This window comes from Capricornis sumatraensis, chromosome 12 (assembly GCF_032405125.1).
Source record: "Capricornis sumatraensis isolate serow.1 chromosome 12, serow.2, whole genome shotgun sequence".
NCBI classification, from domain to species: Eukaryota; Metazoa; Chordata; class Mammalia; order Artiodactyla; family Bovidae; genus Capricornis; species Capricornis sumatraensis.
The window spans coordinates 91,521,265-91,536,741 of NC_091080.1; the positions used below are offsets into that span (position 1 = coordinate 91,521,265).

At 40.8% G+C, this 15,477-nt stretch overlaps 1 protein-coding gene across 1 annotated transcript in view; it reads right to left on the minus strand.

The window, feature by feature from the left end:
* Positions 1-14,163, minus strand: part of NALF1 (NALCN channel auxiliary factor 1) — a 604,086-nt gene extending 589,923 nt beyond the window's left edge. The window contains exon 1 of the mRNA XM_068984208.1: positions 13,264-14,163. Within this exon, the coding sequence (XP_068840309.1) occupies positions 13,264-14,163 (900 nt within the window). The remainder of the gene's footprint in view (positions 1-13,263) is intronic.
* Between the last annotated feature and the right edge of the window lie 1,314 nt (positions 14,164-15,477).

Here is a 15,477-nt window from a genome sequence, read left to right on the forward strand (position 1 = left end):
CTATTGATTCTTTTTTAAAACAGTTTTGAATTATGAAAAAAATTAAACACACAGAGAATTTGAAAGACTAATAACACCCATATAATCATAACACAGATTTGGCAAATGTTGCCATAATTATTATACTTTTATATTTTCAGCCAAACTACATCAAAGCAACTCACAGATGTCACAATGCTCTCCTTAAGTGGAAAGTGATATTTTAAAACATTTCTCTGTGGGTTACTTAAAGTTTTGGAACTATCTGACCTGTCTAGGTGATTTCTCAGATGAAATAACCATTGTAAAGTTATATCTTTCCAGTCTCTTAAAATTCATAAACTAATCAGAACTAAACAATGATATATTTTTCTAAATTTGAAAAAAAAAATTGAATTTTTTTAAATTGCTTTTCTGAAAAGGTTCAGAGATGAATAGTTATTTCTTTCTTAAAGTGGCCAGATTAAGGAAACACATCCCCACTGCAAGCTATGGAATAATTACACTGCTGTTTATTACTTTTGAAACCCATAATTACCCATAAAGAAGCATGTACAAATAAAATACTGTGTTTATATTTGCCATATAAAAAGCTCTCTTGTTCAGCAACAAAGATATCAAACACCATATTTTATAAAATTAGTATTTTGTAATTATTTGACTTAGGGCCGACTGTATTTTTTAAGAGGGAAAGAATGAATTTATAAGCAAGTTAGAAGAAACAATTTCATGTTGAAATTGCAGCACTGTCATGATTTCAAAGCTCTAAGTGAAATCTAATTTCTATTTACAGGTTGAAAGCGAGACCACTTGAAAAGAAATATTTGTTACCAAGTTGTTGGGGTTTTTTTAGTAGCAGATTATGAACACAAGAGCTTTTAGCTTAAGAGATTTACATGCCTTTTAATTTTGTTCTCATTAACAAGTACCTAGAAAAAGAAAATCAAATATTCTCCTGGATTTTCCCTCATATTCCTTCCTTCTCTTACGTTAGTAAGTACCCTGTTTATATATAAAGTGCTTACATTTTTTTCATGTCCATATGTGAGTCACACATGATGAAGCATCTGATTATTTATTCTTTTTTTAACTAGGTGCACTGTGGGATATCTTTTATCTCAGTGCCTAAATTACTACTGCCATATAATAATAGTGCTCAAATTATCTAAGAACAGTTACCACTAAAGATCTGTTTTTAAAGGAAAATATTCATTCGTCCTTATACTATTTTTTTACTATAGAGCACCAAAAACTGTATGACAAAGTGCATTCCCAGAGGCGATGATTACAAATTAAGTTATTAAAATGTTCTTTATGCAGCGTCCTTTAATACATCTGAATGGCAGCGAAGATTAAAATAACCACTGTGATCACTGAGAAAATGGGTGTGTTCTCTTCAGGCCTGACAGTCTTTCGGCCCCTCTGATCCACCTGCTGAAATCCAAAGCAAGCACTGGCAGCCTTGAGCACGGCCCTTCACCATTAACTGGAGAAATCAGAGGAACTGAGCTGAACAGCCTCTTGGGAAACTCTCTTTAATAATTTACTACACTAAATGCATCATATATTGTCACAGTAGAAAAAGAAGGAAAAAAAGAAAAAAAATGGGAGAATAAGAATAGGCTCAGGGTCATATAAAACAGCCCAGAATGGAGGCCACATTACACAGACAAAAAGAAATTCTGATCATCAGTCACACAGGAAGTGGGGACCTCCACTGACGGCTGTGGGTTGCCTTTGGTCTCTGCAGCCAGTCACACAGGAAGTGGGGGGCGGGGACTCCATTAACCATCATGTGTTGCCTCTGTCTCTGCAGCACCTTCACCTGGTCACGTGTACGTCAAATGTCAGGCCATTAAGACAAACTAATATATTTAGATGAAGGGAAAATGTTTTTCTCTAAACAATATCTACGTGTCTCCTGCATTACAGGCGGATTCTTTACCTGCTGAGCTATCAGGGAAGCCCAGACAATATCTATCATGAGTTAACTCTTCTATAGTTCATCTACAACAAAATCTAGTCTTGACTTGAAAAAAAAAAAAAGTAAGTTGTTGAATGCCTTTAGCTATATTGTTTTCATTTTTCTTAATATAAACAAGTGGTAAAGAAATGCAAATTTGGACTGCTGAGCTTTCGCATTTTTCTGTTTAAAGTGGGTATTGTGGAAAAACCTAAACGTCCATCCAATTAGAGTGCAATGCTGGAGAAACTGCAATACAGAACCTAACCTGTAGCTCAGCTGGTAAAGAATTTGCCTGCAATGAGGGAGACTCAGGTTCGATCCCTGGGTTGGGAAGATCCCCTGGAGAACGAAATGGCAACCCACTCCAGTATTCTTGCCTGGAGAATCCCATGGACAGAGAGGCCTGGCAGGCTGCAGTCCATAGGGTCACAAGAGTCGGACACGTCTTAGCTACTAAACCACCAGCAACAGTCAGTGAACTTTGAGTTGGGCACATTTGCCATGCTGCCGTCTGGACAGCACAACTAGGGCAAAGCCCAGCCTCTCTGTCCATGTTAAAACTGACTCTTTATCAGGGCCTTTTAAAGTCTCTACCTTCATGAAATAATTGAAGATTATCAAAAATCAACTCCGCTGCCCTCAGGGAACCATTTTAGATTTTTGTTATGAAAAGTTCAAGCACTTAATAATGCATGAAACATAAAATTACAGATTTGAGACTTACAAATATTCAAGGATCTTGTTAACTTTTTCCAGATTTTTAAGTTCTTTGGAAATAAATCATTTCTCAAAGACTAAACAAACAAAAAGAGTTTGGTCACTCTTTTAATATGCTCGCTCTTGTCAAAAATTATTTAGATAAATAACAGCTTTGACTTCTTGTAGGTGAAGCAGCATATACACGGTTGGCCTATTCTATCCATTAAGTCATATGATCAAAAAAATACAAGGACCTAAGGATTGAATCATTTATTTTAATAATTTTTAATAATTTTAAATAGCCAATTAATCGAATAGAGAAATCAAGTCCATGACTGAGCAGCTGATAACTATGCCAGTTGAAAATAATCTATATTCATCAAAGAAGCCAAACTATGCTGACAAGGATTTTGTTTACTCAGACTTGAATTCCATCTCACTGGAATTTTCAGACATATCAAATGAAAATGAACCTTTAGTTTGAAAAGTCTATACTTAAATGATAAGGAAAGCGCTCATTCTTTTTTCATAAGTGACTTCTAAATTTTCAATACATATTTAGGAAATCCAGGGGGCAGATTGAACATATCTGAAACTTGTCATAATTTGCCAGCCCTCTACAAAGCTAATCAGATGTAAGCCTCGCAGCTCCACCGACAGCTAGGTCATCTGCGCTTGCCTGTGGTCTTTTTCCCCATGTGATGGCACCTGGGTTTTGACATGATGCCACTGCCTCAGAAAGCGCGGGTGCCCACAACTCCTTGCTTAACGGCCCACAGTGACCTGTCTCATTTTCACTAAGGAGAAGAAGAAATTCTGTGGGGTTCTTTGTTTGTTTGTTTGTTTTTAATGGTTTAAGATTCAGATTCACCTTTTTAAAAATACTTGCTTCTCTTCAGACAGACTCTCCTGCTTATCTAGGGTCACTGTGACTCCCAAGATTAAACACATCACCAGTGCCTTTTTAAATGCCTCTATGGAAAACAAGTCAAAAGTCTCTATCAGGGAGTTGATCTGCACCAGAACAGCTCTGGTCAGAGACTGATGACTGGGTCAGAAGGAAACTTGTCAATGTTTCCCATCAGCTCAGTGTCTAACAGTCGGGCAAGCTCTGCAGGGTGACGCCATCCTGTCTTCCCAGAGCAGACTGGATGAACAGCTGAGAGCTCCACCGTCCACTATATAAATTTGCCCGCATGGCTTGCAGGATCTCCGTTCCCCAACCAGGGATAGAGTCCAAGTCACTACAGTGAATGCCCAGAATCCTAACTACTAGGCCACCAGGAAACTCCCTCGCCAGCTACCTTTTTTTATTATATACCTGTTCCTTCTCTCCTCAACGTGGAGATGCAAGTATCCACATCTTGCAGGAACTGCTGGAACAGCCATGTAAATCTAGGTGTTTCTGACTTTTAGGCCTATGCTCTTCTCCTACACCCAGCTGCTGCAACAGAAAAACTGGATGAAAGAAGTTATAATTTCTCTTATGTGCCAAAGAACTTTATATTCTATCCACTCCTGCTGTCAGCCACCCACATTCTCCCCCTAAAAAATTAAAAAAAAAAAAAAAAACAACTAGATGAGCAATGATCTGTGGCAGAGTGAACACATTATAATAAAGTCAGAGGCCAGGAGATTCAGAGCCAGATACTACTGGTTTGCGTCCTGTCTATGCCACACTTGTCTGTGAGAACTTTGGCACACTTCCTACCTTCTCTAAGCCTTAATTAACCCATTTGTTGAAGCAAGACCCCCGCTTCCAAACGGCAATTTTTATCAAGTTAAAGAACCTTGCTGCGCCTTTTCTTTCTGAGGGCAACCATGTCCCGTTCCCGGAGCACAGCTCGCGGTCCTCCAGCCTACCCCGCTCAGTCTGGCGTATCTGGGCGCCCACCACGTGGGCCTCGTCCACCAGCTCTAGTCCACACGCCGAGGCCACCTTTAACTCTACCTCCTCTCCCCACCAGTTAATAAAAGCACTAAGCACGGCAGAGTGTGCAAATGGAGGGCCAGGGCGGAAGACAACAGGGGCAACCCAAACAGACCACGAAGACAAGGAGCTAGAGCGGTCAGCAAAGGGCTCCAACTTTCAAAACGGAGCTCGGAGGCGCAGGAGACGCTGCAGTGCCTGACAACTACAGAACAAAGAATTTCTCCCAAGATTATTTTCACCCCAAGGCTTCCAGGAGACGGAGGGTCATTACCATGGCTGTTCCACGTGTGCTCCCCCAAACGTTTGTACGTGGAAGGGCTCAAGTCCCTTTGCAGTAATCTAAGAGGATCCACTGAGTCTAAAACCCAGCACACGTTTATTTTTAATCTGAAATAACACGGGGAAGAGTCAAGCTTTAGGGATGCAACATTTTCACCCTGAACTTTGTTTTTAGCTGAATTTTTGTTTTCTGTTTCATTGTAAAGACTCACCTTTAGTCACCTTTCCAGAGAAGCAGAGGGGATGTAGACATAGTAAAATCAGGTTTGTCATGCAAAATACAAAGTCTGTTTATAAAACACTTGTAACTGACTGTTGCTTACCTGAAAATTTACATGAGATCTCAAGTGAAGCAATTTTACTGATTTCCCTAGGGCTTTTTCCCCATGGGTTTTAATGAACTGCCTCTACTTATTGGGCATCATCAAGCGATGGGTTAGATACTTCAACAAGCATAGGAGTCTCTTGATTTCTTCCCATAACTGTCTTATGAAAGAGGTGCTAGGATCCCTATTTTAAGTAATTTGCATGATGTCATATAATTAATAGGAGATGAAACTGGGAGTTGAACCCAGTCTATCCTCAGCACTTCTTGTAACTATTTTACTATACTTCTCTATTGGGTTTATAACTAGTTTCTATTTTTAGAACTTTCTATCAAACATACTAATATTTTTGAAGAAAACAGATAATGAGATAGCCATATTTAATTCCATGGACTCTATAAATATGTCACTGAACCCCAGGACAGCACATTTCTAAAGAAAATAATTCACAGTGACACATATAATTATTTATGATCTCATATTTACAGCTAATAATTATTTTCTATTATTTGAAAATGAATATTCTACTTTATTTAAGCATTTTCAAGATAACAATTGTACTTATTGTCTGAAATTCCGAAATTAAACCATTGTTCCTCTTTAAAATATAAACAACAAAACAAAGGATCTTAGCTGCACAGCACAATGTACAAAGATAAAACCTCCCTCCTTCCCGAGAATAAGCAATAAATTAGAGCCTGTCCTCTTTTCTTTGGGATCTGGGGCCTTCACTAATTTTTTCTGAAAGTGATACTTTCAATATCATACTCCCATCTGGGTCCCAGATCAAAAACTACAAATATTCTAATGCTTATTTCATCATAAAATATTTATTCCTTTAAACTCACATCTTCCCGCCTTTTCATTTCCCTTTTCTTTTCACCGCTGAACTTAATGAAGAATCGTTCAAACTAGTCTTTATTTCCTCCACTCCAGCTCACTCCTTAATGCACCACAATTTGACGTCTCTTTCGTCATTCTATTGAAGCTAGTCTTGTAAGGCTCAACAAGACTTGATTGTCAGATGCAGTGACCTATTTCTAGGCTTCATCCTGCATGCTCTTTCTGAAACATAAGACACCCTTGACTGACTCTACATCCTTCTTAAAGCTCCCCCCTATATTGTTCAGATCTTCACATTCGAAGGATGCTCTCCTTTCCGTCCGTCTCTGCCCCTCCCCTCCCACCTCCCCACCCACCCTCCCCCATCCTCTCTCTGTTCTCACCCTCCCATTTTCACTCTCATTCCCCGTTTCTTCTCAGTCTCTATTTCTGGTCCCTTTTCTGTCCAGACCCTTTAACGTGGCTCTTCCTCAGAATCCATCTTTGACATTCTCTCCATCGAATCTGCTTCTGTTAAATCATCTACTCTCTGCACACAGCTTCCTAGATCCAACCACATCACACGCAGAGAGCAGATACCACACCAAAGGCCCTACTTATATGATACGCTATCTACTGGACATCTCCTGCTGGCATTGTCTCCAAGAATGGACTCCTGTCATTTCACTAATCTCAGTCCCACTGTGTTCTGCCTCCTGGATCTGCTCTCAAGAAGTAATTATTGCATCCACCCATTCCACATACATGTAGATATATTACTACTGCTGCTAAGGTCAGTAACTGAATTTAAACACTAGTAAACTTGCTTTTTTTTTTTGCAGGATTTTTTTTTTTTACCATCCGTAATAGCATCTACAACTTTTTCTTTTAATAAATGACTCTATGTAGAAACAGAGAGGGAAAATCAGCTACTAACCTTTTAACACTTTAAACACCCAAGAAGGAAATATTTTCATGCATTCTACACAATACATAGTATAAATCATTAACTATTTATTACCAAAGAAAGGCAGATGTGAATTCCTGTTTTCAGTTTTAAAGAATCAAAGGAAATTAAAACATTTTATTACTGAAATTTCATTACATGGATTGTAATGTTTTTATTGCATATTAATTTAAGGTAATTTAAGTGTTTCACAGCATTTCTAAACTTTTAAAGAATAAAAAAATAAAATGTGATGATATTACAATCCTTTCAAAACAGAACAGTGATAAGATCCCTCTAAAATGAGTTCCTAAATTAAGTGTGGTAGCATTCTGTGTCCACTTAGCACCTTGTACCTTCACAACACTGTATGAATGTCGACTAGTTCTTCCAGTATGATAGGAATAAGTAAAAGAGGAGATATGGCTCATCATCATAATGGAGAAAGAACAATAAAAAAAATTAGTAATTTTCTAGGTTTAATAAAGTAAATAGTTGAAGAAAGAATAAACCAAACCACATGAAATACTATGACAAGCCGAAATGTTTTCTCTTAAAACCAATGCATACTTTTGAAAAAGTGTAAATTCTAGCCATTTATACAAGCTAAAATTAGAGACAAAGTAAGGAGGCTGAGGCTCCTCTAATCAAATAGTTGGTCATCTCACAGAGAGACAGTCATCTAATTCCTGCACTCATGTGCTCAGCCCATCAGTGAACAACAGAATAATGACATGGTTCTGGCCAAAAGACAGAAAATCCACAGCCAACTGGCCCATCCTTGAATGTTCAAAGTTCCCGTCTTCTCTGCACCCTTCTCTCCATGTTCTTTCCTTGGCACGTTCCCTAAACCTCGCACACAGCTAGTTCGTGTTTCATCTGACTCCCTCCGCCCAGCCACAGGGTATTCGCTCCCCCTACCCGTGACCATACCCTGTTGCCTTTACCACTTAGAAACAATTCCTTTCTCATCTGTTGAACCAATGAGGTTATGTATTACAGAGGCGCAGGACCTCAAAGGTCTTTCCACTCCACTTGTCGCTCAACTAGAACAGCGGTTCTCACCCTAGGCTGCATGGCACCAGGGAAACTAGAAGACCCCAAGCTCATGACGCAAGTCAGGCTAATGAAATCAGAATCTCTTCGGGCTGGGTGTATTTTCAAAGATTCCCAGGATTTTCTGCTGTAATGCCAAGGACCACTGATCTAGAGTAAATGTTAACTGATACTGAAGAAACATCTTTTCAGCGTAAGTCAACATAAAGAGAACAATGACATGTTTGGAGCCTAGTTAACGTGAGGTTGACACAGAAGACCAAGCCTGAAATGGAAATGGGGAATAGAAATTGAAGCAATAGGTCAATAATGCAAACCTAAATACTATTGCGTTTCAAACAAGTATCTATAGATTGTTTTTGTACCTTCAATCTAGTATCAAAATACATCTTAATGCATTCTGATTCATTTGTGGGGGAGCATGAGACGGATTTGATTTTCTTCCTTTATACTTTAATTCACCTTGCATATGCAGACACCAATCTCATCTAATTAAAGTGATTAAAACCAATGTATAACAGCAATTATTAAAATTGTGTGGTTATGCCCTATATAGCTACTAATCTGACCCAGTTACAAGTCAGAATTTTTTTAAAAAATCATTCCTTGGTTTATAAAGCAACCAAAATCATTCCTTGGTTTATAAAGCACCCCATTTTTATATGGAGCAAAAATATTAAAAATAAAAATCTGGTCATAAAAAGTTATGACAGTGGCTTTGACCTTATAAATGGCCTTATTAATGGTTAAAGTGAGCATCTGAAGGTTACACTGTGTGATATAGCAGAGAAGTGATTCAGTTATAAAAATATGATTTGAAAATAATACAGTGGTAGAATGTAAAAGAGGTCCATTTCCAGAAGTATTCCACACTCTGGATACTGTCATAATCTATACAGTGGCACTAAACTGGTTACAGCAAAATATTTTATATATAATATTTAAATGGAAATAATTGTTAGATATTTTATTTCCTTAAAAGTTATTTTTAAATATCTACAGTGTATGACATTAAAGTAAATAAGAATTTTAAAATGAATTTTTGTTTAAACTACATATTATGTAACCAAATTTTACATCCTCAAACTGCTTAATGTTTTTGAGTGGTTTCTGCAAACGATACACAAAGCTCTGAGTATCACAATTGTTATATATGAGGAACATTAGCAGAGTATTCTTCTGATCATTGTCTGTTAAATAAAATATGCAATATAATTTACTTTAGCACCCCACTTCAGTACTCTTGCCTGGAAAATCTCATGGACAGAGGAGCCTGGTAGGCTGCAGACCATGGGGTCGCTAAGAGTCAGACATGACTGAGTGACTTCACTTTCACTTTTCACTTTCATGTGTTGGAGAAGGAAATGGCAACCCACTCCAGTGTTCTTGCCTGGAGAATCCCAGGGACGGGGGAGCCTGGTGGGCTGCCGTCTATGGGGTCGCACAGAGTCGAACACAACTGAAGCGACTTAGCAGCAACAGCAGCAGCAGCAGCAGCATAAAATTATGAAATAAAAGTATAAGAATGCATACATTCTTGACAGTATAAGGATTAGAATCTATTCTAAGAGAATTAAAATACAGTGATACAGTGATTTATAATAGAATCTAATCTCAAACTCACTTTTCCTGACCATCTGAGGAATAAAACTATTAGTAACAAAAGTTTACCTGTAACATGGACATTTATAGTCCCTAAATATTTCAGGTTTATAATATGTAATTTCAAGAATGCCTAGAAGCTAAAGAATGGCATATTTTTTAAAAATCTTCATAAGAAAAACAACTAAGCAAAAATTAAGGCATGTTAATAATGTACATTGTAATTGTTTATGCTTGGAAGAGTGTATTTTTTAATATTGCCAGCCATCTTGAAGACTTTTGCAGATTTGCGAGATTCTTGCTGTATGTCAAAAACATTATTCAGAATAAAACTGCAAAGTTCAGAGAAGAATTACTGTCATAATTTTTGCTACTTGAATGCTATAGTCTAAATGATATATGCAGAAGTTCTTGTTCTTTACCATAAATTAATTCCCAGATAAACACGTATATTTATTTTAAAAGTTAAACCAGCTATCTCTAAGAATATTGAAAAATATTCTTGCACGTAAATGATTTCTATTATATACTGCAAATAAACCTTTACTAAAGTAAATCCCAGCTATATTTGATCTTCAATGACTACAGGTCCAAAGCAATATGATTTGATTAAGTCAATATTAAGGGTTTTTTTTTTTTTCACTATAATGGTCCAAAAGTCCCTTAAATCAAGTTCAATAAAAATTAAATTTAATCCATTTTAATTGCATACCTATATGGAATGTGGCATTTTTTGTTTAATGGAAGCAATTATAAAACTAGAAGGCAATAATATGTCCTAACTTTTAAAGTTTGGAAGTCACTATACTAATCATGTAATTATACATGGGTGTAAGAATTAAAGATTTTAAAATTAAATAAAAAAAATTAATTAAAAAAAATAAAAAGACAAAAATAATAAGAAAGAAAAAAAAATAAAATTAAATTAAATTAATATAATTCTTCTAAAGTATGAATTCTATTTATATAATTAATATTATAGCATATATCCTATATATAAATGTATAAATATATTAAGAAACTATTGAAGTAGATTTTTTTCATGAATATATTACCAATTCTGGAAATATAATGCATTTACTTTTAATGTAGCCTAAGATTTTGTCATTAACCTTAAAAGGTAGAAAATTTTGCATGAACTATATATCTTGAACATTGCCCCTGAAGATAGACATCATTTCATAATTATAAGCATGTTTGAAATAAGTAAAAGTGTTCAGAAAGAAACTCAGATACATTCTTCAAAGACCACCAATAGCATTTTAAATCAAGTAATATACTTTGTATGTGGATGTGATCGCAGTTTTGCAGAATCATAACGAAGCTGTATGTTAAGCTAAGGATCTAATCAATAGATTTGTAAATTATCAACCAAGAACACACACTGAACACACCTAACCCCGGCACCAAAAATTTGAAACTGTGTGAAAACAGTTATCCTGGAATAAATGTCAAGTGTTTCCAACTGACAACCAACCAACCAAAAAATAGCTCAAGGCATCACAAGTAATAAATCCTGTGTTGTGGAGATGAAAACCTCAAATGTCTGTGTTTACTTTTCAGTATGAAGAAATGTTTCTAAAAGGAGTTAAGATTCTTTTAATGTGCTTTTGTGTATATAGCTCACAATGACTACTTTATATGAAACATAATCCAGAAGTAGTTCATAACATTACATATTCATTTAACCTACACTATACCTTATAGCTATGATGATATAAGTATAAAGTTGATAATTATTTCAGGTCAAGAGAAAAGTCTGTATTTATTTATATATACATATATGTATAGATATTTATTATGTGAATTTTCAAATAAAATAAATTTGACACACTTATTTAAGAATATTCTGTAGTCTACAATGTAGAATACCTTGTAAATACTGAGCCTATGCAAACTGAAGTAACCAGAAATTTCTATGAGAGTTTACATTCAAGGAAGCAAGAAAATTCAAATTATTACAAGGTATCACTTTAAACATAGATATACTGAAACCTTTGCAAGTTTTTTACTGGTAGTAAAATTAGTATACAGATCCATTTCCTTGCAATTCTGAGGAAACATTATCTTGTCAAAATAAATAAGTATGCAATAAATATACTAGCCATTCATTAGTAACTTCTTCCATTAAGATTAATTCCCAGGCATATGGTTAAGAAGAATATATAAAAATCTTTTAAGATCCATTTATCTAATGAAACAGCATTCTAAATTACTGCTGCAAATGCAATATCATTATTTGCAAAGAAGATACATTTCTGGTCTTAAAGCATGTTGGCAAAGCAAGCTTAGTTTTAGTTTAGCTTAGTTGTCAAAAGCACAACTAATCAATACAGCCCTTGAACTGTGTTCAGTTTAAGTAGGAATCCCTTAGGCCAATTCTCCTGTGAAAGCATCACAAGAACCCTTTGATCCATACTGCCCTTGACCACACTTTTCCAGCAAGTGAGGCAAAGGAGGCTCGTTGTTGTGTTCCTTAGGGGAGGTTTGGGGTGTGATGAAGAGAAGGGTAGAGAGACAATATGGCGGATTATTTCTTTTGAAAAGCAATACTATTCTATTGCATTAAGAAATTACCTTTGGAACAAAACATCAAGGTTTACTGAGATTCTGCCATCATTTCTTCCCCTACTAAAAGGTCACTGCAGTATCTTCATCTTCAACGGAGCTCTTGAGCAAATCTCATTTCAGCACCATGGACAGCAACACTTCTACTAGGACATGTGCCCATGGTCACATTTGCCATTTCTTAAGAAACTTGCATACACTATTCCTTTGTGAATCAGCAAGGTTTACAGCCATTATTATATTCAACAGGAAGGGGCTGAACATAATATATGTTATTAATGAGTTCAGTATTTTTTAGTCATGGCGTTAAGCATTTGCCAATTAGTACTTCCTGAGAGCATCCTGAAAATTCAAGCTAATTACATAAGGTGACTAATAAATAATCTAACACTGATCAGTTATCACCAGATACGTAATCAAAATTTCCTACTCATACTGAGCTTCTGATCAATAGCTATACACATTTCTAAGAGAAAACAAGAAATTCATGTGAGTAAATACACTTAGGTAGGCCCCCAAACTTTCGAAACAACCAGAATTACTCCTGGAAAACACGTAAAACACTTTTAGTTCTTCCCACATAAACAATCACGAACACTTTCTCTTGTCTCTTTGGGCAACCAGCTTAACTTGTCACTATGAGAGACTTCATGTGTAAGGTCCATAAGCCAGACCGCACATGCCTGTCTTAGCCTGTTCTGACTTCAGCTGTGGTCACCAGTATGCAGTCCCATCAGAGTCTTCCTCAGAAGCTTCACTCAAATTACATTAAAAAAAAAAAAAAAGTGGCAGAATCTGAACCAACTCTGTAGCTTTAAGAGATAGTTAAAGCACTGGCTTTATCATCTCAGAAGACCAGAGTCCTGATCTTTCAAGGATTCTCAGAAGGCACTGATCCACCAGCAATTCACAAGAGAGTCCCAAGTCAAGCAGCAGGTCAGGCGCTTACAACCACAAAAACAATGGTCTAAGTAACAAAACCAGAGTCAAAAAGCAACTTTAAAACTCTAGAAGACACCTCCACCCAACACACACAAAGATAACAGCGCGAGGAAGGGGAAAAAAAAAAAAATCCACGGGTTCCTACCTTACAGTCCTCAGGACACGATTTCACCGAGTACTCCTCCGATTGCAAGTATTTATGCAGCACGCTTTCGAACTCTTCGTATTTCTCCTGAGCGTGGTGGTCGTAGTCTTGGTAAGCCTCGACGCACTGTCTGCAAGTGGTCATCTCACCGCCCTCCTTGAGCACCACATCCAGACTACAGTTCAAAGTGTTGGGACTGGACAACCCGGAGAACAACTCCCAAAGTGTGTAGGAATTACAAAACGAAAGGTAAAAATCCGACAAGTTCCAGAGCGGAGTTGGCTGCGGCGGGCCCCGGGTCTGCTGCCGCTGGTCCCCCCGGGCCGCCGCCCCCCGACTCCAGTTCCTGGCGCACACGGCGTCCGCGCTCTCCACGGTGAAGCACTGGCCCGAGGAGGCGCCCTGCGGGTAACAAGTCTCCAGGCGCCACGCGGGTCTGGCAGAGTTTCCTGGAAGAAGAGGCTTGCCCCGGCTGTCGGTGCCTCGGCCGCCCTTGCCGCCGCCGCCGCCTCCCGGGGAGGGGGGCAGGGTGGGGGACGGGGAGGCGGAGAGGAGTCTGTGAGCCTGGGCGGCGGGCGAGGGCTCCCCCATGCTCGCCAGGAGCGCGGGCCAGGACGGCTCGTGCTGCCGCTGCCGCTGCCGCTGCTCCTGCCGTTGCCGCTGCTGCCGCTGCTGCTGCTGCTGCTGCTCCTTGTCCCGGGCGCGGGTCAGCTTGGCCTCGGCGCAGAACCACAAGTGATCAGAGAGCAGGACTGTGAAAAACAAGAGAGAGGCCAGAGACAGTCGCCATTTCTGAGCCCTCTCCGAATCGATGAACGGTTTCTCGTTCTCCCGGGGTGCTGCCAACCAGATTTTTAATCCGTCGTCATACTGCCGACACATCCAAGCACCCCTGGTCATATTTTGGGAGCGCACAGCCCTGGCCGACTCCACCGCGAGGGCTCCGGCGCCGGTGTCACCACAATATGCATTGACTTAGGGGTTCGATTGCCTTCTCCCCTCCTCCCTCTCCTCTCTCTCTCCCTCGCTCCTCTCGCTCTTTGCCTACATCAATATTACCAGGCTTCGGAGGGAGGCAGGACTCGCTTCCGACCTAAGCATCCGCCGACCCCATCCTCTGTCGAGTGGGAGACAATGCAGAGGCAGGGAGGCAGGGGGGAGAGGGGCGCCCGGAGGCGGCGGCGCGGCTGTGGCCGGCGGCGGGCCGGGTGCAGGAGGCGACGGCGGAGGTGGCGGGGTGGCGGCGCCTGTCAGCCGGGCACGGGCAGGGCGCGGGTCCCCATGGCCCCGCGGAGGACGGCCCGCTGTCCCCGGCCAGGGGCTCGCCGCGTCTCCGCTGCCCACGGACTGCGGCCGGAGCGCCTCGCCGGCGCCTCCTCCCCACCCCCCGCCCGCTGCTCCTTCCTCGGCTCCTCCGGCGGCTACTTCTCGCTCGCTCTGCTCGAGTCCGGAGCCTGGGCGGCCGCCGGCAGGGCGCTCCCGCCCCCCCACCCCCCAGCCCGCGCTCCGGCCGCCGCCGCCGCCGCCGCTGCCGCAGGTCCGCCCGCGGGCGCCGGGCTCCGACTGCTGACGCCGCCTCCCCCGGACCTCGGGGCCGAATCGCCTGCGCTGGGCCTCCCGAGAGCCACAGTCATCTTCAGTCCCCGGCTAAGTTGCCGCCATCTTCGTCCTGGAGAAGCACTTTTTGGGGGGGAGCGCCGGCTCGTGCGTCATCTCCTCCTCCCGCGCCGCGCTCGCTCCCTCCTGGCGCATTGGCACCGGGCTCGGCCCGGCGGAGGGGGAGGCGAGGGCGCCGGGGGTCCGGGGGTGGGCGGGGGGGAGCCCGGCTGGGCCCGCAGGCCGGCCTGAGCGGCTGCGCGCTGACGCCTGCCCTGCCTTGCCGTCCGCCACCCCACCCCTACCCCCGCCACCTTTGGGTTTTTTTCTGTTATTACTGATAAAAGTCAGACTGCGGACAGCAAGGTTTGAGGATGCCTGCTGAATTTCTTCGGCACCTCCTGCTCCCTCTCGGACTCCGGGAAAAAGTCCGAGTTGCGGCGGGTGGGCCGAGGCTTCTAGCGGGCGAGGGTCTGGATGTTGCCTTCTTAACTGAACAATGAGCGTGGGCTTCCGACGAAAGGCTGCGGGCACGGGAGGAAACCTGAATTGGCTGGCGGGGGGCAGAGGAGGGACATCTGATCTCTTGGCATGTGTCTCGGGATCCCTGGACAACTA